Below are 27,174 nucleotides of genomic sequence, written 5' to 3' on the forward strand. Positions count from 1 at the left end.
GTTTATATTAATTTCAGCATTTCATTTACTAATACATTTTTTTTATTAAAAGTTGTGTCTGTTAATATATATATATTCTATACATTGCCTAGGCATTCTATACAATACCGGGATTTCACACTTTGCCGGTAACATATATATATATATATACATATAAGGGTTACCAATGTTTCTATTTAGCTTTATTTTATTTCAGTTTCAGTTTTAGTCATTGGCCAAGGCAAAAATTATAATTTTAGTTTTTTTAAAAATATTTTAGTTAATTTGCGATGTATTTAAATGACCAAAAATGTTTTTAAATACTTTTAGTTAACAATAACCAGTGTTGGGGAACATTACTTTTAAAACTAATGTGTTACAATATTGGGTTACTCTCTAAAAAAGTAACTAATTGCATTAATTAGTTACTTTTTATGTAAAGTAATACGTTACGCTACTTTTCTGTTGCTTTTTCTTACCTGGGATGGGCTTGCTTGTTTTTTTGTTTTTTTAACAAACAAGCAAAAAAGTTAGATAAGCCTCAGGCTGAAGGAAATGCAAATTCACGCCCGTACAATAGAGGGCGCAACTCAAACAAACCATTTAGATGTGCTGCCTTTCTGGACTGCAGAAGAATAGGATGCAGGAGAAGAAAGTTCAACATTCTTCAGCAATAAAAAAAAAAGAAACAAATTTGATGTTCATCAAAATTATTTTTGCTTTTTGGTATGGTTGAATTGGATCATCGAAGGTCAGCAGCAAAGACACTGGTTAATAAAGTGAGATTAAAGGTGCATTGTGTAATATTTAGGAGTTTCAGTGGTGTATAAAGATCTTACATAATGAACCGTTATGTTTTTATTTAATGATTACGCAATTTGCCTTAATGCGTTTCCCCCAACACTGAATGCACTGTTGTTATTGTCAAAGCAATCTGATGTCAGAGAGGAAGGGAAGCCTTGCTTAACCTTCATGAAAACACATTTGTGTGTGTATCAAAATGCTTTACAGTTTTTTAATCTATAGATGAAAATACTTCATATTAAATTGTACTGTATTTTAAGTGAGGACTCTCACCAGACAGCCGAGGGTGGCCCTGAGGAAGGAGAGGATGGTTGGAGAGATCGGTGCAGATGCAGTGAGGATGAACCGCAGGTTTCCACCCAGACTGGCCTACGAGAAGAGAGAGAGAGAGAGACGTCACAAATATAAACACATTATATATCCACAAAGGGGCGCTCCAATCTCTTTTCATCAAATCTCTCCATAGCTGGAGCGTTGGGTTATTGAGAAACGTACCTGAATCTTATTGAAGATCAGTCGGTCCCACAGGCTGTTGTTCCTCACGACTCCACTACTCAGTTCTGCCTGTTTCCTCCTCACGGCGTAATGAAGAATCACTCTCCTCAACGGAGACGTGACCGAGCCCAGAATCTACACACACACACACGCGACATTCATCAGTTTAAAGTGAGTGATTATTCTCCATTTGTGTCCAAGAACTCCACACTGCTGTGCAGAACACACTTTATCATAGATGCGGTTGAGTAATCGAGGGACCACGGGGAAGAAGGTGGGCTTCAGGGTCTTTATGTCATCCATCAGCAGAGCGATGTCACCCTGGTAAAAACCAACCCGTGCTCCGTGACAAAACATTGACACCTGACGAACAGAGAAAGAGTTCACAGTAAAGTAGAGAACAAGACACAACAGAACAGTATAAAAGGACAGGAAGCTGGACAGATTGTTTTTTTGTATTAAATTAAAGTCAATATGAAATCATAGGTAAGACTTTATAACAAAGTTAAATTCATTAACATAAATGTATACATTGGGTTTTATAAAATAAAACAAATAGCATCTATAAATCTGGGTTAATGTTCATTTATACACTAATGGTCAAAAGTTTGGAATAATTAAGTTTTTTTTTTTTTTTATGTTTTTGAAAGTAGTCACTTCTGCTCACCGAGGCTGCATTTATTTGACCACAGACACAGTAAAAACAGTAATATAGTGAAATATTATTACAATTTAAAATAAATGATGCAAAACTGAATTTTCAGCATCATTACTCCAGTCTTCAGTGTCACATGATCCTTCAGAAATCATTCTGATATGATGATTTGCTGCTCAAGAAACATTTCTGATTAATATCAATGTTGAAAACTGTTGTGCTGCTTCAAATTGTGATGGAAACCGTCATTCACCACCATCCAAAAGTAAGATTTAAACAAAAGAATATACTGAAATTGAATACTTGCTATTCAGCAGGGATGCTTTAAATTGATCAAAAGTGACAGTAAATATTTATACTGTAAAAAGAGATTTCTATTTAAAATAAATTATTTTCTTTTGAATTTTCTGATAATCAAATAATCCTGATTTTTTATCACAGTTTCCAATAATTTATTAAGCAGAAAAACTGTTTCAGCATTGATAATATTAAGAACTGTAATTAATAATTGATCATCAATAATAATAATTGATAACTGAGCATCAAATCATCATATTAGAATGATTTCTGAGGGATCATGTGACACTGAAGACTGGAGTAATGACGCTGAAAATTCAGCTTTGATCACTTGAATAAATTACATTTTAAAATGTTACAATAGAAAAAAGATTTTTTAAATTGTAATAAAATGTCACAATATTACAGTTTTTACTGTATTCTTGATTAAATAAATTGACACTTCTTTCAAAAACATATAAAACCTTTAACTAGTAGTGTAAATATTCATATTAATGCGTGCTAAATTAATGTTGCTTAATAAATTTGAATTTACACTATTTAGGACTAATAAACACTCTAAAACGTCAATGATCTTATGTACACTTAATTAATGTCCATAACCTTATTATACACCATCAAAGCATTTTATTCTAAAGACAAAATTCATGTTTCATCAAAATCCATTTCCCCCATGACTTTTCAGATTAAACCAAGGAAAATTCTATATTATCCTTGTATATTTAATCCAATCAAAACCAGAGAGGAAAAAAATCTCAAAATTTTATTTTATTATTATGATTATTATTATGATTATGATTATTTTGCTCCATTTAGAAACAGTGGCATTAAGTTAGTGAGGGGTTTACCTGGATCATTCGTTCAAACATGTGGGCGAGTGGCAGATAAGAGATGGACACGTCCTCTTGACGAATCACAAAGAAGCCCTGGTGTGTGTGTGCGCATAAAATGAAATGAATAAGATAAAATGGAAAATAAATGTGGTGATTAGACAAGCTGATAAGATTTAACTGGCTATCAATTCTGCACTTTCACTGGCGCTTTCCCATGCAGAGTATCAGTAGAATTTCAATACTGAGAGAACAATATGAAGTCCATTTCACCATTAGAGGAACAAAGAGCTTTAGAAACAGGACTTGAAAGAGAAAGAGGTCTCATGGGAAACTCAAGGTCTCTATTAAAGGAACAGAAAACACAGAAGGAAGAAGAACAGGACAGAAGATAAGATGAAAGCTACAGAGAGAGGATGTTAAGGAGGGGAAATGTCACGAGTTGAAGGATAAGAAAGCAGAGAAAGCAGACACGGGAAGCTCAGATCTCTCTGAACTGACCTCGAGGATCTTGATGACAGAGGAGGTGTTGGAGGCGATGTTGCCGTGAGTTATCATGGCTCCTTTAGGCTTTCCTACATCCAAAAACAGAAACACATCTAAACCTGATATACATAAACATCATGGCTAGAGCTGCACGATTCTGGTTAAATTGAGTCTCATGATTTTTTATTTATTTTTTCAAATAGAGATTTTGAACAGATTCTGAACAGACAACTAAACAAAATAACTAATTATACTAGAGGTATAGATTAAAAATAATCTAATTTACTAGAGGTTCTGACAAAAAATGTTAATTGCTGCAGTCTATTTAAAATGTTAAATGAATCTGAATGATTCAATGACTCACTCATAATACTTTACTTGTTTCATTACTGGATGAATCAGCGTTTTTGAACGAATCTCTTGAATGAATGATTCAATGACTCACTCATTATACTTCACTTGTTTCATTACTGGATGAATCAGCGTTTTTGAACGAATCTCTTGAATGAATGATTCAATGACTCACTCATAATACTTCACTTGTTTCATTACTGGATGAATCAGCGTTTTTGAACGAATCTCTTGAGTGAATGATTCAATGACTCACTCATTATACTTCACTTGTTTCATTACTGGATGAATCAGCGTTTTTGAACAAATCTCTTGAATGAATGATTCAATGACTCACTCATAATACTTCACTTGTTTCATTACTGGATGAATCAGCGTTTTTGAATGAATCTCTTGAATGAATGATTCAATGACACATTTTTAAGACACTTGTCGCCACCTACTGGTGTAATGTGATCAATACAATACTTTCAAAAGGTGATTTGCTCCATTTTGATTGCTACTATAGAGATCAGTGTTTATATCTGAACTATAAACTTTTATTATAGTACTTCTGTGATAATATAAATATTTGTAACACAGAAATAACTGTGTGGTTGAAAAGGCTTTGTGAAGCAGTTTCATACGCATACATGACAACTGCTCTCTCTGGATCAGCGGCGGCGTGAACACAGATATGAATGTTCCGGAGTGATTTTGTCAAATGTTTAATAGATGAATAGCGAATCACTGTCATTTAGGAATGAGATCGCATAGATATTCGAATCAAGATTGCGATCTTTTAACATTAATCATGCAGCTCACGGTCACATTATGGTATTAAGGGTTTCAATGTCACAGGTGAAACATGTAAAATTTGGTTATATATTACAACAGATCACAGAACGGCCCATAAAATGAATCCGAGCAGGGTGTGTGTTGGTCGGTACCTGTGGTCCCACTGGTGAAACACACAACAGCCAGATCTTCAGGTTTAGGAGGCTGAAGCAATACAGAAGCAAAGAGACATCATAAACTGTTGTGTTCTGTGTGAATGTCCCTCACAAGCTTACAGCAGCATGTGTCTGTATGTCTCTGTATGTCTCTGTGCGTCTCTGTACGTGTCTGTACGTGTCTGTACGTATCTGTATGTTTCTGCAGCAACTGAATGCATAGCAAATCTAGTCCGCCTGAGACCAAATACATTAATACGGTCACATCCATCAACATGCTAAAACTACTCCAGAGTTATCAGAACTGAACTAGCAAAAAGGAGAAAAACAAATCAGGGAGCTCTTACCACAGGTGGCTTTAAGTTTTCTCTTCCCAGATCCTGCAATGCACACACACACACTTAGATCAACCACAGAGCTTTTGTCAAAGTTGAAAATAAAACAAAGATTATTTGAGTATGCTTTACAAAAAAATACTATTTCAGTCTTTCTACTTCAAAATGTAATGTTTTAAAACAACCTTAAAATAACCTGCTCAGTTATTTTAACTTGATATTTTGTGTCATGTCAGCTGCATTAAATACTATTCCTGACCATAATCTGAGAGAGCTGAAGTATCTCCACACCGCACTTCCTTCCTCTCTCCAGCAGGGCGGCGCTGAAGGGGTTGAAGAGCACCAGGCAGGACAGCATGGGGGTCACACACTTCTCCTTGTTATTTAGTAGAGATTCTGCTTTATCCTCCTTGTCACAGATCACCATAGAGATCTCCGCTGGAGAGAGAGAGATAAGACAGAGATGAAGCTCTGATGTAAATTTGAGCACTTCAGCTTCGTTTCGAGCCATTATAAGAACGAGGTCATGTGCCTGTCTTACTCACCCAGGTTAAGGATGTGAACCATGGCTTCTAACCCAAGTGTATCGTAGAGAGGCACGAGAGCCATGGAGAACGTGTAGCAGGCCAGCTCTGTAATGACCCACTGCAGCCAGCAGGGGGAGACAAGCAAAGCAGGAACATTAGAAACACCCAGTTCTGATCCACCCGGAGAAACATCTCTGTTAGCATTCCCAATTCCCATTCTCCTCAGTGGCAGTGCGACTATCGGAAGGATGTGACTTTGCTCACAGCCGCTCAGTGATTTAACCGATTAGTCAAAATGCATCTATTTCGCTTTTTATTGAATGAAAACAGATATACAAATTACATTATCAGCATAACAATTTGAGAGAAAAGTTTAGCTGAAAAATGTACAGAAAAATCTATTTGGTTTAGCATTTGGTGTATTCCCATTTGGCATTTTGCAAAACCTGATGACAATGTTATCCAGCATGAATTTAGAAAGATCCAAAGATCTTTGCTTCAATGAAAGCAAGAAAATATTATCTTTTGCATTTTGTTTTTTAACCCTCCATCAGCTTCTTTGGGGATTTTAAGGGGGAAAACTATACCTGAGTTAAAGAATATAAAAATATAAAAACTAAATAAGATTTTTAAGACCCTTTTCAAGTGTTCTTAGAGGAGTAGAAATATTACATTGCAAAAGATGTTTTGCCAGCCAGAGACCTCCGTCATGTGCTTTGACCACAGGAGGCTTTTCTGACCATTTGTACAAAGGATCATGATTAACGTCACAAATTTGTGACCTAGAAACGGTGCAGAATTTTAATTACTTTTTTTTTCTTCCAGGTTTATTTTTTTATTTATTTTTTTATGAATCCAAGGTTTTCAATTCAAACATATTTGGACTGAATTTATTATTTCTCTTACATAAGCAGTTACATTCATACATTTGTTTCAGAGGCAGAACAACTTTTTGATTATAAAAACAAACTTTGCACATATAACTGTATGGAATCACGGCGAATTTGAAATGTTTTAAATTGAATTAAAAAGATATTAAAGGGGACCTATTATGCAAAACTTACTTTTACATGGTGTTTGAACATAAATTTATGTCAACAGTGTGTGTACACAACCACACAACCACCCTATAATGGTAAAAATCCACCCTCTCCTTTTTTTAATCACCATAAATCATAAGCAGTGTCTCAGAATAAGCTGTATGCAATTTCTATTGAACGTGATGTCACATCGTTCAGGCCCCGCCCACAACTGCTAACAGACTCTGCCCTATTAGCAGCAGCTCATTTACATTTAAAGATACATGCATGAAAACAGTGTGTTTTTCCTTCCACTAAAAAATGCGCATGGTATAATGATCAGTGGGATATTTTGAGCTGAAACTTCACAGACACATTCTGGGGACACCTGAGACTTATATTACATCTGGTAAAAAGGGTCCCCTTCAGCGGCGGCTGGTCAGCTGGGGCGCTTCTTAACATGTTAAAAATAAGTTAAATATATATTACAAAATAATTACGAAATAACATTATTTAGTCATACTAATCGACTGGTACTCATGTTAGCACCTATTAAAAATCAAAAACATTTTATGTGTGTGGAGCACAGCGCCCCAGACCCTCCCACTTTTGATTTTAGCGAATCAATATTGTTTTTATATATTTTGCCCTGATATGATTGTAAAGCGCTTTGGGTGTACAGTAGTACAGTACATATGAAAGCACTATATAAATGCCTCAGTCATTCATTCATTCATTCATTCATGTGATTGGACCGTTCTCAACTTTCAAGTAGGTAAATTCGTAAGTAAATTCGGTTTTATCTTCACAAAAAAATCCTTTCACGAGGTGTTCAAATTAAGAAAAAAATAAGGATCACAGAGCTTGGACCGAGTTGGCTAGATGTAAGTCATGCCTTTTATTGTTTTCCCTGTTTGCTATTTCAAAGTCCTGTCAGGCAACAACACAGAAGGTAAATGAAACAATGCAGTTTAACTTGAGGCGATCATCTAAATCCCAAGCACAATTGCTTGTGCAGATGATATGGTTATACAATGGACATGTCTCTTTTCAAATAAAATATGATACACTTTAAGTGCATCTTTATGGATGTATTGGTAGGCTACTATATTGAAATAGACAAATAATACAATGTCCCATTTTCATCATACATTCAGTCATGCCTGGCAACTTGACAAATATGCTGTTCTATATTATTAAAATTAAAATTAAGTTGAAAATTAAGAAAAAATTAACAATAAACTTATTATATTGGGCTTTATTAAACTTTATGAAACTATAATGATTTTATGTGTAATTTTTTACTACAAGTCAATTTATTAAACAAATTCCACAGTCTTTAAATTGAGATCTTAAAGGATTTGCTATCCTGTGGCTCCCTCTAGTGGGCAACATTAGTAGTATGGCTTTCATCTCTGAATTGCATTGAAATAAACAGCTGATATTTTTTTTAAATGATTAAAAAAAATTGTTGTAAATGATTACTTTATTATTGATAATAATACACCCACATTAAACTCAAATTCACAGATTTGTGGTAACTTAAGTTATTTTATGCTTTAATAGTTGAATTTCCAACTTCCATTTTTTAGCTAAGCAGTAATTATACATTATTATATCACTTTTTAAATGGTCATTTAACAATTGCATTCAGTCTTGCATTAACCCTCAGACGGTCCTCGGTCATTTCTGACCGAAACATTTTCTGTTTTGAATTTCTAAAAATCACAGCTTCATCGGAATGTTACGAAACTTGGTGACTTTTATGGCATTAGGTATGTGAACACACAAACAAATTGAGGTCATGATCCGAGCATGCTAAGTGGTCGTAAAAAAAATAGTCACACTACAGGCCTTCGGTCAAAAATGACTGACCCATAGGAAATGAATGGGAAATTGACAAAAAAATAATAATTCTCCGAATTTTTGTGTGTACAATCTACAAATCGGCCACAATCCTAAAAAAAAGTACACAGCTGTAAAGGGGTGACACTCTACAACATCAAGAGTGCAAAAAAGACACCCACCCACACACACATACAAACACACTTTTATACACATACACACCAATAATTTTGATTACAAAAAATCTGTTTTGAATTTTTAAAAATCACAGCTTCATCGGAATATTACGAAACTTGGTGACTTTTATGGCATTAGGTATGTGAACACACAAAAAAATTGAGGTCATGATCCGAGCATGCTAAGTAGTTGTAAAAAAAATAGTCACACTTGTGGTCTTCGGTCAAAAATGACCCCCATAGAAAATGAATGGGAAATAAAATAAAAAAATAATAATAATAAAAAAAATTAAATATTATTTTACATAAAGTGTTATAATTGAATGAATTGCATTTTTTGTTACAAATTCTGTAAAAAAAAAAAAAGTAAATGTGTCCAGAAACAGCTGGGGAATTCACATGCCTCTCCATAGAGAGCTGTACATGCCATCTAGTGGTTACACCATGGTTCTACGCTTTCTCTCCATACTCTCACCAGATGGTGCTAATCTGCTTAAAACATTTTTTTTTTGAAGGCCTATATTAAACTAAAATACTGCATTAAAAAAATAATAATAATACATATATATATATTATTTTTTTTATTATTTTTTTTATTTATTTTTATTTATTTATAATGGCAAAAATAGACCATAAATATTGCAGAAATATTAATAAATTCAATAAAATTCTCTCAAAATACAAAATTAAAAAGAATAAAGAATAATATAGAATATAGAATAAAAATAAATTGCATTGGTTTTACTGGGATGGAGGAAGTTTCATTTTTAGGTGTCCGGCCACTTCTGACCGGGAAGGCCCAGGGTGTGACTCGGAAAGGAAGACCTTCTGAGGGTTAAAGTGTGATTAAATTTATTTGCGCCACTTTGTTTGTGCAATTTTTTAGCTCCACTAATCCCCTTTAAAATAGAAAACTGTAAAACTTGCTGTTTTTACAGTATTTCTGATCATATAAATGCAGTCTAAGTGAACAAAAGACACTTCTTTTAAAAACATAAAAATCCAAACTTTTGAATAACATGCACTGATGAATTGTTCACAATAATGATTTACCTCTGGTCTGTTTTGGGCAAAGATGCCCACAAACTGCTGAGGGTTTGGTTTGCAACCTTTCGCCAGCAAACCTGATCCCAACACCTGTGCCCGTTCTGCGACCTGTAACGAACGCATTGTCATGATAACCGGTTTTAGGTTATTACATGCTTATTACACAGTAGTGAATGCGTTATAACATGCATTGCCCTCACCTCAGTGTAAGAGATCCACTGATAGGGTTCTCTGGGTTTCCTGAAGCCAAGACATGGGCCGTCACCTGCACAGCTCAAAGAATACTGTTAGTCATTATTTGACTCTCTGGAATACTTCGGTTCTGACTATGAAACTCTGTGGTCATAAATATATGTTTTATAATGATAACTAGCTACTGAACTGTATAACTGGCTGATTTTCTATGTTTCTCTATGTGCATTGTGTCCTGATCACATTGTACATCATCCCTTACTTAACGTTTGTCTGCGGTTCTAAAATTATTAGTCTTTTAGCTTCAATCCAGATGCTTTCGAATCCAAGCACAAAAACACTTCAAACGACTACGAATCTATTTCTCAATCCCTTCACTGAAGGAAGCTACATGTGATGAAAGCATTATCGATCCAACAAAGCCTTGCAGAGCACTGCAGTAAATGAAAAGAAAGGAAAACCGAGAAGCCATTGAATTCATCGAAGGTCAACAGATTTCACCACTACAGAAATTGAAATTGTCACTCAAAGTGTTTTTCTGTATAATTACACAAACTGTTCTCAGGCTTCTGAAAGAGGACAAGAGACACTGTGGTTGTGTTTGTCTGAGCGTCAAACACACCTGCTATCCGCAGTCCTCTCTGGAACATGTCGTATGCCGTCTTTGTGTCCTCGTAGTAGAACTCCAGCAGATTGTCATCCTTCAGTAACGCGGAGCGCCTACAGCTCTGGTCTCCCTGGAAACATAAGCATGTGTTAATATAGCATCAATCATCAATCTGACATGCAAAGCTATTGATCTAGTTCAGTATACTATGCACAGTATACAAAATGTTATGCATATGTAAAAACTTGTACAGTAAGCTACCCAAACACACAGTGTTCGATACTGACCTTGACCTTCCATTTCAATTGTGATGAATAAAGCAGAAGAAATGTTAAATATGTTTTTTAATACTGAAAAAAAAAAACATGGCTTTAGTTGGGCATTGCAGCCTGATCAGACTGGTATGTTGGCTAGTTTTCAAGGGGATTTTGGCTAATTTTCAGCTAAACAGGCAGACCAGCTTTACTAGCTCAGCTAGACCAGCTAAAGACCAGCTTGACCAGGAAGACCAGTTAAAATCAGTGAAGACCAGCAAACCAGTTTAGGCTGATTTAAGCAAGCTTTATCAGCAGGGTTGACTTATTATTTGATTAGACTGGCAAAAGTTCACTCAACACAGAAATGAGGAATCATGTGAAAACAATATTTCTGCATATGGTTTCACATACTGTATTTAGGCATTAAGAGTATGCAGTGAGCAATTCATCACTGTCAGTGATATTTTAATATTATTTATAGACTGTTATAGAGTTAATATGTTGAATTAGTTTTAGTATTTTTATTTTAATTTTAAGTAATTTTGTTATGCTTTTTGTCATTTGTATCAGTTTTTGATACACTATATTGCCAAAAGTTTTGATGTTTTGAACTTTAATGACATCCCATTCTTAACCCGTAGGGTTTAACCCTCTGGGGACCAAGCTGTTTTTGGGGTCCTTGAGATGTTCTGACATGCCTTGACATTTGTGCTTTTTTCAGTTATTTATAAACATGTTAATGGCAAAGGTGTAAATTCACTCTATATAGCACAAACAGGGCTACCATAATATGCGAGCAACGTGTATGTAGATGTTTGTATTTTTAAGAGAATAATGTTTATGCGTGGTTATTGGAAAAAATTAAAATGAAAGTTGCTGAATTAAGACCACAAAACACATATTAAATATGTGTCCACAAGACTTTTGACTAATGGATGTTGTCCCTTTGAGTTCTAGCTTCAAAATGATGTAAACATAGTATTGCTTTATCGTTCACAAAAAAAAATACATTGATTTAAATGGTGTAAAACAGGTTTTGCTTGGAAAGCCAATATGCGAGGGGGAGGAGTAGTTTACACCTTAGATTATGAATGTCCCACCCACTCTGCATAATGAGCCATTCACTCAGGTGTGAAACTGACTGAGCCACAATGCAAGGACAAAAGATGTATTTAGAAGAAGACTTATATTTGACCATTTAAGATTTCGCTTACATCTCTCTTGTAAATATGTTTTGCTATTTTATTAAAAATGTTACAATTACAACAATAATTACAATTTCAACAATATTTCAAGTGTACTCTTTCTTTGTAAAAAAAAAAGAAAAAAAAAAAGATTATAGGCCTACATTTTATCATATGTTTTCATTAGTTTGAATATAGCCAACATTGGAACATCTAACATCTTAGTCTATGAATTTATTTTTGACAAAAATAGTATTTTTTTTTGCAGTTTAATACGTTGCTTATACAAATACATTTTATTTCAACATATTCCAGTCGATTTTTACTCATCTCAGTAGGCTATAGCAAAGCAGTTTATTCTTTCACACACAGACGCGCGATTCATATTTAGGCTAAACAGTCTTTACAAATATGTCTCCATTCATCTCACAGAAAGGCGAGTCATATTATAGAAATGCGATTCATCTTTTTGCGGTTTACATAGGCCTACACTAACGTTATTCCATAACGTTATTCCACACGTGAGAAAAGAAAACAGCCTACCTCACTCCTCAGCGGAATCTGCTCCTCATTTCAGGAGATATTGCTCCTCATCAGCACTGTTCTGAGGAATCTTTTCTCCATAAGGTAGGCTATAATGTCTCACTCGCGAGGAGTCGCGACGCGCTTTGTTTACAGCTGATGTGGGCGTTTCACATCTCTGAAATAGTTCTCAGAATTTGCGTTTGAATAGCACGCGCTCTCCGGGGAGTGGTCACATTACTGTGAATGAGCTCCTAATGAGCTCGACAGGAGTCGCTCTCTTTTTATACAGATTACAGAAGCTGAGAATATTTGTTTTTTATATAAATGACTTCATTTAAAAGATGCGATCTCAAGCTTTATGCCCGTGGGTCTGTTTGCCTGTTTGACTGAATTTTCGCGGAGTTATAGATCATTTTCGAACGCGTTTCAAATGGGAGTTTACTGACAGAGAGAAGGCAGAAATCGCATCATGTTAATTTTTCTTTATTTGTCAAAAAGCAAAACACTTTATTTTTATTGTGAGTATACAGAAAAAAAATAGAAACTGAACAGGATCGATTGATGTATTACACGAAAATAAAAGATCAAAATTAACAGAGCATTTAGTGTTTATTTTCATTGCTAAAAAAAAAAAACGAGCAAAACGCGCGGGCGCGTTTGTGGTCCCCAGAGGGTTAATATGGAGATGGCCCACCCTTTGCAGCTATAACAGCTTCAACTCTTCTGGGAAGGTTTTCCACAAGGTTTAGGAGTGTGTTTATGGGTTTCTTTTGACCATTTTTCTAGATGTGAGGGTCAAGCACTTCATTTGAGGGTCTTCATTTGAGAGGTCAGGCACTGATGTTGGATGAGAAGGTCTGGCTCACAGTCTCCGCTCTAATTCATCCTAAAGGTGTTCTGTCGGGTTGAGGTCAGGACTCTGTGCAGGCCAGTCAAGTTCCTCCACACCAAACTCGCTCATCCATGTCTTTATGGACCTTGCTTTGTGCACTGGTGCACAGTCATGTTGGAATAAGAAGGCGCCATCCCCAAACTGTTCCCACAAAGTTGGGAGCATGAAATCTCCAAAATGTCTTGGTATGCCGAAGCATTAAGAGTTTCTTTCACTGGAACTAAGGGACCAAGCCCAATCCCTGAAAAACATCCCCACACCATAATCCCCCCTCCACCAAACTTTACACTTGGCACAATGCAGTCAGGCAAGTACCGTTCTCCTGGCAACTGCCAAACCCAGACTCGTCCATCGGATTGCCAGACAGAGAAGCGTGATTGGTCACTCCAGAGAACACGTCTCCACTGCTCTAGAGTCCAGTGGCGGCTGCTTTACTCCACTGCATCCCACGCTTTGCATTGCACTTGGTGATCTTAGGCTTGGATGCAGCTGTTCGGCCATTGAAACCCTTTCCATGAAGCTCTACACACTGTTCTTGAGCTAATCTGAAGGACACACACAGTCTGGAGGTCTGCAGCTATTGACTCTGCAGAAAGTTGGCGACTTCTGCGCACTGTACGCCTCAGCATGCACTGACCCTGCTCTTTGATTTTACGTGGCCTACCACTTCGTGACTGAGTTTCTGTCATTCCCAATTGCTTCCACTTTTTTATAATACCACTAACAGTTGACCGTGGAATATTTAGTAGTGAGGAAATTTCACGAATGGACATCTGAATTCAATGATTTGGAGGGGTGTCCCAATACTTTTGGCAATATAGGCTAGTGTATATATATATTAAGTGTTAGTAAACTCATTTATTTCAGATAGTTGGCTTTATTTCAATTATTTTTTATTTTTAGTTAACAACAACACGGTTACCTGTACAGGTATCGACTGGGCCTGCAGATCACATGGAGGCTGGATTGGTCGAGGCCTGGTCACCAGCCAGTAGGTTGTGAGAGAGGCTAGCGCTCCTAACCCGATGATGGAGGATGGAGAGAGGGACAGAGAGGAAAGAGAGAAGGACGAGGGGAGAGACGGAAGGAGGGTCTTCAGATTGTCCATTTCAGACTTCCCATCTCCTCCACTGAAACGCAGGGAACGTAACCACTCCTGAAACTGCATAGCTGTGAGAGAGACACAGATTCACTGCCATCACCATCATAATTATAAACAACAAAGAAATGCCACAATTTATCAAGACCTTGAAGCAGATAGGAGGGAGAAACACATGTGAATCCCAATGTGCTTTCTTTGCCATTAATGCTGTGATAACACGCCTACATCTCCTTCCATTAATAATAATGGCTAGTGCGGCGGCTGAGATATACGTAAACCTGCTAACATCCGTTGCCATAATTGTTAGAATGACTTAAGGCAAGAGGAAAAAATGACGTTTTAGTTGAATAACAACGGTTAATGGAAATTTCGCAATAGTTTTTTATTGACATTTAGAAAATATCGCAAAAATTTGGCTCAATGTAATGGACACGCAGCCACCGTTTCCCTTGAGTGACTTACCGCTATTATGAAACATGCTTAGCAACATCATTATGAAATAATATTATAATAATCATCGCTAAAAACATCACCAGGAAATATAGTTCATGAATCTAACTGTATGCTGAAATGATTTGGTCCATTCATATTTAGTTTAAAGTTAATGTGCAGTGACTCCAAATTATGAATAACTTTCATTGAGTTCTCGTAAAGAGGTCTGAGAACAAAACCTGAATGAAAACCACTCAGCCGTGAGAGAAGCCAACAAATGTTTGGGTCCCGTTTGAATGCCAGGAGGAAGTAATGATGATTGGCCGACACACAACAGGCGCTCGGGGTAACTTTCGGACATTTTCTAGCAGGCAGCCAAAACACAAACACAACCAGGTGTGAATGTGTTTCAGGACACACGGAAGGACAGGTGGAGATGAAGAGAGCTGCATGTGGGAGAGCTGACAGGTTGAAAATTAATTTTAATGTTGTCCAGCAGCAGAACATGACACTGGTGAAGTGAGTAAAGTCGGCATTGGTGATTTGGTGGTGAGATGGGGTGACTGGGAGGCCCGAGTGTGAATGAGTGTGATCGCGTTTGCCAATGAGATGATCTGCAAAGATCACATGAGACGACCCAAACACGGTCATATCCTGGGACTCCATTCACAGTCTCACAGTCTCACAGTACGCTCTCTCTCTCTCTCTCTCTCTCTCTCTCTCTCTCTCTCTCTCTCTCTCTCTCTCTCACTCACACACAAATAAACTCATCTCACCCCCTCTTCTTTAACCTCTCACCCACTTCCTCCCCCCATTAAAGAACAGGAGGATAAAGGATGATGTCATCACCCCTCGTCCTGCATTGGTATTCCCACAGTGAGGGAAAATGCCCCCTTCCCTCTCTTTCACTCCTTAAATGCCACCAAAGCAAGTGCCATGATGTTTGTCTCCAGAATACTTAACACTAGAGACACTGAAGCCAGCCAGAGTCACAACTAAATGTTTAGCATGGGACAGATATGGGGTTTATAATGGACATGGATGATATCTAGACAACTGATGGGTGCATATAAACAATACAACTTTATAACCACTAATGAGACATATATATATATATATATATATCAATGTTACTAATGTTTACAATAATAGTATAATAATATGGACTCAACATTCATTAAAAACTAAAAATGTTTAGACCACAAAAATTCCAATATCTTTGTACTCATATTTTATAAACTCATATTTTACTCCATAACCATCATTTATAAAGTATTTATATATAAGTGGCATAGTTTATTATACTAATTATCCTATGCTGTCATATTCAAAGAGTAAGTGCCTAATTTGGCACTTTAATAATGAATGAATGTGCAGTCACAATAGTGTGTACATCAGCTATTTAACAAAAAAATAAAATAAATAAATTAGTAATCAGTACTAATGTTAAACATTTAAATATTTCATTTCTACAGTTTAGATTATGAAATTACTCTTTAAAATAATTTAAATGAATAATGCATTTCAAACAGAATGGAATATACTGAATTTCAAATTACATGCATGCTCAATAATAATAATAATAAAAAAATCTCTCTTTCATATAAATAAATCTGATGTGATACATATACAATACCGATCAAAATTCTGGGGTCAGTAAGATTTTTTTGTATGTTTTATTTGATCAAATATACTGTAATAACAGTAATATTGTGAACCTGTTACGGTATTTACAATTAAAATAACTCATATTTTAATACATTTTAAAATGTATTTTTTATTATTTAACATTTCATTGTCGCATGATAATTCAGAAATAATTCTAATATGCTGATTTGCTGCTCAAGAAAGACTTATTATTACAAGCACTACTTATTATTTTTGTGGAAACTGTGAAAAAAAAAATTCAGTCAAGTTAAAACAACAGCATGCATTTGAAATTTATTTGAAATGACTTTATCAATGTAATGCATCATTGCTGTATAAAAGTATTAAAGATTTGAACAGTAGTGTATATATCATATGCATGTTCATGTTAAACATGAGATTAATGGGATTATTAACATGCAAGTTTATTTATTTGACCATGCAACCTTGCAAAAAAACAAACAAAAAAAACCCACTTTCTATATTCCACAGGACTTTGTGAACCCTACATGTGGTCGCTTTAGAGGCGAGGGTTAAAGCAATGCAACTACAAACAGTGACATCCCTTTTCATATGACCATCTCTGCACATCCCTCTCTCTGTCACAGGTCCACAAAAGCTGGAGATAAATGGATTTTGCAGAGATGACATCTGAAAATAATTACGCGTCACAGATGAGGACAGACCTCTCTCTTTCTCTCCCTCCCTCCCTCATTCGTAACGGGCATTGTTAGAGGTAGACAGGCACTATTGTGTGTTTCTGGCACTCACTTGGGAACTTAAACAGAACAAAGAGGGGAGAGAGTGACAGAGGCTATTACTCAAACTGGTGCTAAATGAACTAAAGCAAATTTAAAAGAAAGGCCTACAGATTTACAACCTGAAGAAAACTCAAGCTCTCAAAACATCCACACGGTAGATATCAACAACTCACAAAGAGCAGATATATGGAGACAAATGTGGGATTTTAAATATTATGCAATTAAAGCAGTTTTGGGTTCATCAAAACACAAAAATTCGACTAGTCCCCCAGTTTGTGTAAAAAACAAAACTCACTTGTTAGCATGCCTGCCTCCCATGCCGGAAATGCAGGTTTGAATCCCGCTCTGAGCGGTGTGAGTAGAACTGGAGGGGTTACATTGGTGCCGTGACCCGGGTGGGAGTGAGCTAGTTAGAGCTAGTAAACCTCACCCCCTTGCCCTCAAGAATCGCACAAGAAACTGACGCTGTGGTCAGGCTGTGGCCTTTAGCGTACTTGTTAGTGTGCCTGCCTCCCATGCCGGAAACGCCGGTTTGAATGGCACTCGGAGCAAGTAGAAATGGAGGGGTTGCAGTGGAAAGTAACCATAGCAATGTCTCGAGGCTGTGAGACATGTTTTCATTTCACTGTGCTACTTTTCCATTGTTTTTCAATGTAAACATGCATGTGTTCGCATCTAGCTCTGCTGTGTTTTAAATGCTTCGCTAGGAGTGCTCTTGCAGAGCTCTCCACTTATTATAGGCATCTTTGGGCATGTTATTAGTTCAGCAACTTCAGCTGGACTGTGTACATGGCCTTTGTGCCAGTATCACAGTTCTTCAGCTGTTTATGTGGTCAAAATGTTTGCGCTACAGGGGTGGCACTGGCCACCCAATGGCCACCATGTACAGGTAGCTACGCCCTTGCTTGAGACATAAAGTTCCAGAAAAAATGGGTTGTGGAAATTAGATGTGATGTATGGCCTTGAGACAGTACCTAACACTAGAATTGTCAAAAAGTACCGACTTCAGTACCAAGTCGGCACTGAAATTTTAAAATTGTGACCCTTTGAGCGCTGGTGAGCGGAATCATAAACACCTCTGATTGGCCATTGTGTTGACATGCTCATTGGATATGTGTGTGATTGGCTACAATGATCAATTCAGAATTTCAGTCCCGACTTGTTACCGAAGTCGGTACTTTTGGACAACTCTACATAACACACTTGTTTTCAGTCAGTTCCCCTTTTAAAAAAATTAAATACATTTCCTTAAAATAGTTTCAAGTTACATGTCACCACACAACCTACAGTACACATCCCAGCATAAACACTCCTGATAAACAATTTGTTATTAAAGCATCTACGTTCATAAACCACAGTTCATTTTAACAGAAAAGTTCATCGCAATCTTACAAAGTTTCATTATAATCAATGAAACTGACTGCACAATGAATCTCTTATTTACATAAAGTCTACACTTTGTTATAATAAGAGGATTTGCTAGCGTGCAAAACCCTGAACCCACTCACCGCTCAAAACACAGAGGTTTTTTTCAGTGCTAACTTACACACCTCTGATTGGCGATCTTGTTCAACAAATCAACAGGTGATTGGCTACACTGCTAAACGCTGCAAAAACACGTTGTAAAGAAACCTTTCAGATACACACTGGATCGTTTGCCATAAGAGAAAACTGACCCTAGACCAGCAGTACTGAACAGGGCTGCGTTTCTCAAAAGCATCATGATTGAAGTTGATCACAGAGACCATTGGTGGCCCAGCCTTACACACACTCCGTCTATGGTCGAGTCAAATTATATAAGGTGTCTACCCAGGCTAAGGTCCATTAAGACCCTTATTAGTGTTGTTGCGGGGTCTTCACATGTAGCGACAGGAAGCAAATGTTTTGCGGTTGTGATGCCAGGATGGTGTTGTTTCCTGTGTCGAGCACTTAAACCGCATTTTCAGTTTGAAGTCGTAAAATTGTACCCATTAAAAAGCATCATAAAACATTATAGGTTGTAGTTCAGAGAAGAAACCTTAGGCAGTGGGATGTTAGTGTGCTTCTGTTCAAGTACTTGGGTCTTTCATCAAGGGTCAATTTACAGCACAATGTTGTGGAAATGTTGTGACGGGAGAAGCCACTTGGATGAATAAAGAAACGCCTTGAGCACATTTTGTGCTGCTGACATGACTGATACCTCAGATCATGTGCCTTATAGCTGAGGGGCATCATGTTCCTTTTCTGAGCAATCAGACTAGAAGTTTTGCCGGGTGGATAAAATGAGTAAACCCAGAACACCCTAGCAAACTGTATAGCATGATTCATAGCTAATTTTTGCCTAAATATGTCTGAAGACAAAAGATAATAAAGCTATGTATCATGTGTAATGGACAAGATATCTCATTGTGATCTCCATTTGTCAGCATCTTGTTTCATTTCAACAGATATACGGCTGGATTGAACTCCTCAGTATGGAACAAATGCTAAGTTTGATTTTGTGACCAAACTGCCCTGATCGCACACATAGCATGGCTGAACCTCTTACAATGTCAACAAAACCTCAGCTCAAGAACAACAGACACATTGTTAGAACAAAGACCTTCAGCATCCAGAACGAACATCCGTTCCCAAGTGTGTAAGGTAAAACCTCACCGGTTAAGAGAAGGAATGTGTGAGTGGAGAATGACAAGAACTGAAAGAGCCCATTGGAAAGAAAACTTTAATGAGATCTCCTTAAAGGTGCTCTAAGCGATGTTGGGTGACGTCAGTTCTTGTTGACGTTCGAAGTATTGTCAAACAAAATGGAGGCTAGCTCGGCCCTCCCTCCTCCTCATCCCGTCCCCTCCCCCTCCCTTCCGTGCTTTTCCGATGTAAATTCGGGACTTTGCGCGTTCCTTCTCATTTTCCCTATTCTTTGCTATTTGTTCATCGGAACGTCGTCTCTTTGGTTGTGTGTCGGCCATATCAAAATTTAAGAGAATATAATTCTAACGCTAGTCGTTGTCTAGGACATCTCTCCTCTAGCTAACTTCCCTCTTCATGCTTCTCTCTCCTCCACTCCCCACACTAACCCCCCAACCCCCCAACCCCCACCCCCAAATCATTCTTGTCGGTTATTGGCTGGAACACTGTTTGTTATGTTTCGTGGTCCAGGCTGGCTCAGTTTGTTTTTGTTGCCGTTTGTGGAGCCTGGGCTGTCTACAGAGACCACGTTTTTTTTACAGTGTGTTCAGGGGACAGGCAGCTAGCGGATAGTGAGGAGATGTTTGCTGTATGTGACAAAAAAATGTTGATGCGTGACATCGCTTAGAGCACCTTTAATATATCAATTGTTTCTAATTAACAGCAATTACATTAATTAAGAATTTTGCTAGAGACACAAATGCTTGATATTTAATTGACTGAAAACATCTCAATTAAGTTTCCTAAGTAACAAATGAGCAACCTTTGGACAATAACAGGGATGTGAAATGGCAGGTTCACAGGATATGATGTCATATGAAGTGGGTTCTGGAAGTGGCATTCCAGAGGATTTGAAAGGGAATATGATGAGGGAATGAGAGAGCGCAGGAGATCCGAGCGCCTGCCCAATGGTTAATGAATGAGGGAAGGGGTGAATGAAAGAATGGCCCGGGTGTTCTCTGGCTGTGATTCCCAAATGAAGCATGAAGAACACAGAATCACACTGAAAAGGTTTAGAGAAGAGAGGGATGAGGGAATAAGGGAGGGTGTTGCATCACAGCGGACAAATTAACGGTCTGGTAGCAGAAGAGAAATGTGGAAAAGCAGTGATGCGTCCTCGTGGCTGAAATGTAACTGTGTCAACCTGTATAAGTGGAAGTAGGTTATGTTTTTACACTGGAAAACACAATGTTTCACAATATCGCTATGGTGAAAAATCATAATGCGTCTCATCCTACATAAAGGTGTGCTTTATGAGTCATTTTAAAGCATTTTCCCCTACCAACACCAACAGAACTGCAATTAATTCTAATGAATTCTGGATTGTGTGAGTGTGTTACACCAGCACAACCTTATTCAGCATGACTAGACATGCCACACACATGCACAATATCTACAGTGCTTCGCCAGTCCTCTGCTCAGCGGGCAAAACTGGCTCTTGCTCTAAAACAGAGTGTTTCAACCACACTATTTTGCTGGCAGCATTTTACAGTTTTTGTTCCCTTGACAAACAGCAAGCACACCCTTACTTCAGTATAATATTGATCAAAATCACACCCAAATGACCCAGCACAACATTAAGCACTGAATCAATACACAATACTAGAAAATAATAAAGTTTATTCAAAGTAGCCATCTAACAATTAAGCCTATCTAACCAAATATTGACACTATAGTAGGCAATATTGATTGTATCACATGGTAGGCTACTTTGAGATACTACCATATATGAAAAAAAAAAAATGAAAAAAAAAAATGAAAAAAAATAAATAAATATATACAATGGTAGTAGCCTACCATGGTAGCCTACTTTTTGGTAATTTTAGTGGATGTGACATTTGTTGTCTTCAAGTTCAAATAGATGTCCTATCAGAATAACCACAGATTTTCACTTAACGTTTGACAACCAGAAATGTATATCTAGTTGAAAGTTTAATAGGCCTATGTACTGTATGTGTGCGTGTGTTTTGAAAAGGGGCATTAATGACATGAATTGCAAGGAAACATTATAAGTAATTTAGCCATTTGCCACGGCGCGCTTGTTTACAAAATACGTGCACGTGTCACGCGATGATGCCAAACTATAAGATATTACGAAATCATTTCATATAAAATCATTTCACTCACTCAACAGACGATGTTTGAACGTTAAAGTAACTATTAAACAACTGATGTATTGCTAAACAAACCAAATGTTGAATTATAAACAGGACAACGAGTAGGCTAAGTGATGAATGAATGAATTGAATTTCCATTGATGAATTTGGCAACTTCTCCCGTACAAACAAAATTCTTTTTCTCTCAAAAACTACGACGTTTTTCTACATTTGTACAAAATCGCTGCATTTACACATAGTTTGTGGAAGTATTAAGAAACTTGCTCTTACCTGTGTGTGGAATCTGAGTCGCCCGTCCTCCAAAAGTTTCTCTATTCTCCTCAGACTGTGCTAAATCCCTCCCGGACCCCAGAGCCAGTGTTAAGTCCCTCACAAACACACCCTCGCTCCCCCTCTTCAGTCAGCTTGCCTCGGGCCAAAACCTCCTCAAACTTCTCCCAAGTTTTCAGAATACTTCCTCATCCAATTATGTGCGTGCTTTAACATATTTTTTGCCAACATCTTCCAGGATGTCTATCAGAACCGGGAAACGTATCCTTTTTTTTCTTTCTTTCTTTTTTTTCCACAAATTTTATTAACATTTTGTCAAAGTACAATTTTAACACGTATACGAAATTGAATCAATATACAGCTTCATATATCTGATCTTAACAAGGTGAACAAAATAAGAGACAGGAAAAGATCCGAAATAAAATAGAAATAAAATAACAAAACACATAGATACATAAATGAAAAACACTTAGGGGTCTGCTTATGCATTAAAGTTAAAATAATGAAATAATTTGATTGTTTTGTTTAATTTGTTGTTCTTTTTTATTAAATTTTCAATGCTGTTCCAATATTTTTAAGGTCTGTAATTTTGAAATTGTAAAAGGAGGGTTTGCTTCTTTGCCAAATCATTTTGTGCAGATAATATTTAGCTAAAATAATAATTAAGTTAATTACATATTTTTCATTGGCTGATAAATATGGCTCAGTGACTATAAGAAGTATTTCAAATTTGCTTAGAGAAATATTCTTTTTTATCTTTTGGGAAATAAATCGTTGTAAATGGGACCAAAAGGAAGCTACAAGGGGACAATCAACAAAAACATGCTCAATGGTTTCTCCTTCACAGAATGTACAAATGTTACACACGGTTGGAAAAAAAGTACAGATGTTTGCTTTTGAAGGGTAATAGGCTACCTGTGAACAATTTTGAATAAAACTTCTTTGATTTTATTTACAATAATATACTGATGAGGTAGCAGGAAGATCATGTTCCATAGTTTCTTGTCCAGTAAAGTCCATCAGTGTTTACATATATATATATATATATATATATATATATATATATATATATATATATATATATATATATATAAACTGTATGTAAACATTCATTAACTTGCACACACATCAGTTGTGGTAAACATAAGTTAAAGCATGTTCGTTTGATGTGCGAGAACCAATGAGGTTCATTCTCGTGTTTCAGAGAACTGCTAAACAGTTCGACTAAACTGCTCAATTCATATGGATTAGTTTTATGATCTCTTTATGAACTTTTTGAAGCATCAAAGTAGTTGCATAGCTGTCAATGGAGGGACAGAAATCTCTCAGATTTCATCAAAAAGATCTTCATTTGTGTTCCGAAGATGAACGAAAGTCTGACAGGTTTTTAACAACATGAGGGTGAGTAATTAATGACAGAATTTTTGTGTGAACTATCCTTTTAAGCCTGCAAATAAATGTTTACTGAAAATGACACATGGTCCTGGGGACCCACAGAACTGCACGTTTTGTATGCCTACCTATTTACCACACCTGATTCAGATCATCTACTTATTTGCATGAACTGAACTGATCAGTTCAGAGAATAAAATGTGCAATGCTGGTCCCTTATACCAGGACTAAATACCATGGCTATAGTTAATGAAATTATGATCTTTTTCTTTCTTTTCTTTTGCAGTTCTTTTACAGTTCAAACTGGCATGTAAAAACTGGACCAGTATGGAGAGAAATAATGTATTTTCAAATATCCGGTAGAACCCTATTTTATTATACTGGAATAATGTTCAGCTATTGGGCAGTTAAAGGAAATCTCAGAGGAACTAGAAGTTTTCTGTTGAACAATGTAACGAATCCACAAAATTTTACCTGTGGCGAAATCTGCATGGGGAAACATTTCGCCTTCATGCTAAATTTGCGATCGCGTGGATTCCTATTGAAATGAATGGATTTTAATCAGCAAAAATGTGTAGAACAATGGTAAATGTGTAATCACAATAGTCTAGAAACATGTTAACAAGTTAACACAAAAACATGTTAGAAAAGTTGGAATCCTTAAAAAAAAATGTTTAGTATTCTTTAAAATTGTTTCCAAATGAAAGAAACCCAAAAGGGATCATGTACAATTGCATTTTTCAGAGACATATTTGAAGTAATTCCATCATTGATTAAGTCCTGGAGCTGTGTACAGTCGCCTGCATTGGTTTTCAACTCAGAAGAAATTAAATAAATAACCAACAGCAAAGTTAATGCAAAATTAACACCAGAGCCTAATTAATATTATTATTATTTTCAATTTACATCATCCATATGGTACAAATCAAAAGTCTATATCACAGCCAGAATCATCAAATGATGCTTCTTCAGTGTGGGTTTCATCCAGGAGAGCCGGTCCCCCGTGATCAGAGACAGAGGGAACCTGTAAAAAAGTTACATTTATTTGAACTTGACAGATGCATCATTTGAAAGAGCTGTTTGTTATATGTTTAAGTATAAGCTGAATGTGCCCTTAAGGAAAGAGGTTCCCTTTCAGTCGCTCGACGTAGTCGACATGTTGACTGATTGGGATCACGCTTAGGGAGCCTGTCATCTTCGAGTATTGATAAAATGAGCCAATGCACATTGGCGTGCAAGATTTGCATCTCGGGTTTAAACATGGAAGCGGATACACGCTTGTCCACTTGTCTTTCACTTCGGAGCCGATCGGTCTTCACGTCGATGTCTCTGAAGAGTGTTGTTATATTACAACGAGCGAGTGTGTCGGTGCTTCTTCAGGAAGTCTCTCCCGGTGCTGGTGGTTCCACAGGGCAAGTGCAGCGGTGGTTGCGAGCTTTCTGAAGTCTCAACTGCTGTTTTAACAGTATCAAATTTCTGTTTGTGTTTGTTTGTCTGACGGCCGGTTGAGGGCGAAGAGAGTGAGTGCTTCACTGGTACAGGCTGCACCATCCCCGTCAGTATTGTCGCGATCATTCCCCAGTGTGCTCCGGCACTGGTGAGGGTTTTCATTTCCTGAAAGAGCAACACGGGTGCGTTTGCGTCTTTTTCAAGATGTCATTCCACCCGTGCGTTTCCGGATGCGGTCATTCCCTGTCCCCCTCTGACGGTCACAATTGTTGCATCACGTGTTTGGGCTTACAGCACGCTGAAGCAGCTTTTGTGGATGGCTCATGTTCCCATTGCGGGAATATGACTGTCTCGGTGTTGAGATCGAGACTCGCCTTCGTCTGCGAAGATGGAGTCCCAATTACCATGCCCCACCCTAGGGTGCCATGTCGGATGGGTGATCGGAGGATAGTGATGGAGTTCCTGCCCGGTAACCATTCCCTGTGGGCTCCTCACTCCTCCACACTCCTCCATCAGCAGCCGGTGGAGTCCCCCGTTGAGCGCGCTGGTCCCTCTGTAATGGACCGACCAGACGTTTCATTCGGGGTCCCTCCAGAGGACAGGATGCCGATTGCAGCATCGGAGGGTGAGCTGAGCTCTGGAGATGATGACTCGGCTGCGTTATCCCCTTCGGGGAGTGTAACGTTGCCCGAGCCAGATCCACAGTTGTCAGATATGCTGAAATGGGCCGCTGAGGCTGTCGGGCTGAGTGAGCTCCGCACCGCAACCGACTTGGCTCTCCGGAGCATGAGCGTTGCGGCCTACGCGATCGGTCTAGCGATGTCCAACCTGGTGGTCCAGGAGTGCCATTGTTGGCTCAGCCTGGTTGATATGGCGGATGCGGACAAGGTTCAGTTGCTGGACTCCCCAATTTCCCAGGTTAGGCTGTTCGGCGACGCGGTGGAGAGCTGCGCCCAACAGTTCTCTGCCGCCCTAGAGCAGACGGAGGCCATCCGGCATATCCTGCTCCGGCGGCCCACTGCTGCCATCACCCTGCCGCCGGTGGCAGTTCCTCCGCCTGCTCGTCGCCGAGGGCGTCCCCCTGCCGCCGCTTCCGCTCCCGCTGGGCCACCCCAGCAGCCTTCACCCAGGCCTCAGCGGAGAGCCAGCCGCAGGCAGGCGGCCCAGCCTGTGTCAGACACTGCCAAGCCAGTTGCCAAGTGTAAGACCAAGCGTCCCTGACACCAGGGATGGGGTGACGAGCTCTTCAGGTATTTACCGTTCCGCCGCTGGCTCCCCGGAGTCCAGCGGTACCCGAATCGTCAAAAGAGCAAATTCCTCCGTTCCTGGATACCAAAAGGCTCAGACTGGCGGTATGCGACCCTGAAAAGCTTTGTACCCCTCAGTCCCCTCTTGTGTCGCCAGCCGGCAGCGGTTCTAGGACCCGACTACGCCTTCTCCTGTACCCCCAGCTGACCCATGGAGACAGGTAAGTGTTGCATTGCACACTCAGACCTCACTTTGGGCCACCCCCGGGCCTTCCGAGCCAGGTCTCTGTCCTCCACCTTGCTGCCCCACTCCGGGTACGTCTGTGGTGCCTCTGGTCCCCCTGGCCCGGTTTGTGGAAGCCTGGAGAGTGCTTCCCAACCGGTCCAGGTGGCTCCTCCGTACCATCAGACTTGGCTACACATTCAGCGGCGTTCATTACACTTCGGTGCTGAGCAAACGTGCCCCTGTCATGCGCGCGGAGATAGCAGTCCTACTGGCGAAGGATGCGATAGAGCCGGTTCCTCTAGCCGTTATGAAGACCGACTTCTACAGCCCGTACTCCATTGTACATGTACATTCAACATATCAGCCAGTTGGGTCTTCGAGTCAACTGGGAAAAGAGCAAACTCGCCCCCGTGCAGAGGATCTCTTTTCTCG

General features: G+C 38.3%; 2 protein-coding genes across 4 annotated transcripts in view; both read right to left on the minus strand.

The window, feature by feature from the left end:
- The window catches only part of acsl2 (acyl-CoA synthetase long chain family member 2), a 32,768-nt gene extending 10,226 nt beyond the window's left edge, over positions 1 to 22,542 (minus strand). The window contains exons 1-14 of the mRNA XM_084087248.1: positions 22,429 to 22,542; positions 14,358 to 14,605; positions 10,593 to 10,707; positions 9,979 to 10,043; positions 9,785 to 9,886; positions 5,710 to 5,809; positions 5,424 to 5,602; positions 5,177 to 5,209; positions 4,827 to 4,878; positions 3,562 to 3,635; positions 3,079 to 3,156; positions 1,507 to 1,641; positions 1,279 to 1,413; positions 1,057 to 1,152 (exon numbers count right to left, since the gene is read on the minus strand). Coding sequence (XP_083943374.1) covers positions 1,057 to 1,152; positions 1,279 to 1,413; positions 1,507 to 1,641; positions 3,079 to 3,156; positions 3,562 to 3,635; positions 4,827 to 4,878; positions 5,177 to 5,209; positions 5,424 to 5,602; positions 5,710 to 5,809; positions 9,785 to 9,886; positions 9,979 to 10,043; positions 10,593 to 10,707; positions 14,358 to 14,603 — 1,410 coding nt within the window. The 5' untranslated portion in view covers positions 14,604 to 14,605; positions 22,429 to 22,542. The remainder of the gene's footprint in view (positions 1 to 1,056; positions 1,153 to 1,278; positions 1,414 to 1,506; positions 1,642 to 3,078; positions 3,157 to 3,561; positions 3,636 to 4,826; positions 4,879 to 5,176; positions 5,210 to 5,423; positions 5,603 to 5,709; positions 5,810 to 9,784; positions 9,887 to 9,978; positions 10,044 to 10,592; positions 10,708 to 14,357; positions 14,606 to 22,428) is intronic.
- A 993-nt stretch (positions 22,543 to 23,535) lies between these two features.
- prkg1l (protein kinase cGMP-dependent 1, like) overlaps positions 23,536 to 27,174 on the minus strand; it is a 40,084-nt gene continuing 36,445 nt past the window's right edge. For all 3 annotated transcript variants that reach the window (XM_084138340.1, XM_084138338.1, XM_084138339.1), the window contains one exon: positions 23,536 to 24,844. In XM_084138340.1, the coding sequence (XP_083994466.1) occupies positions 24,746 to 24,844 (99 nt within the window). In that variant the 3' untranslated portion in view covers positions 23,536 to 24,745. The remainder of the gene's footprint in view (positions 24,845 to 27,174) is intronic.

Source organism: Abramis brama (assembly GCF_963993115.1).
Source record: "Abramis brama genome assembly, chromosome: 16".
Lineage (NCBI taxonomy): Eukaryota > Metazoa > Chordata > Actinopteri > Cypriniformes > Leuciscidae > Abramis > Abramis brama.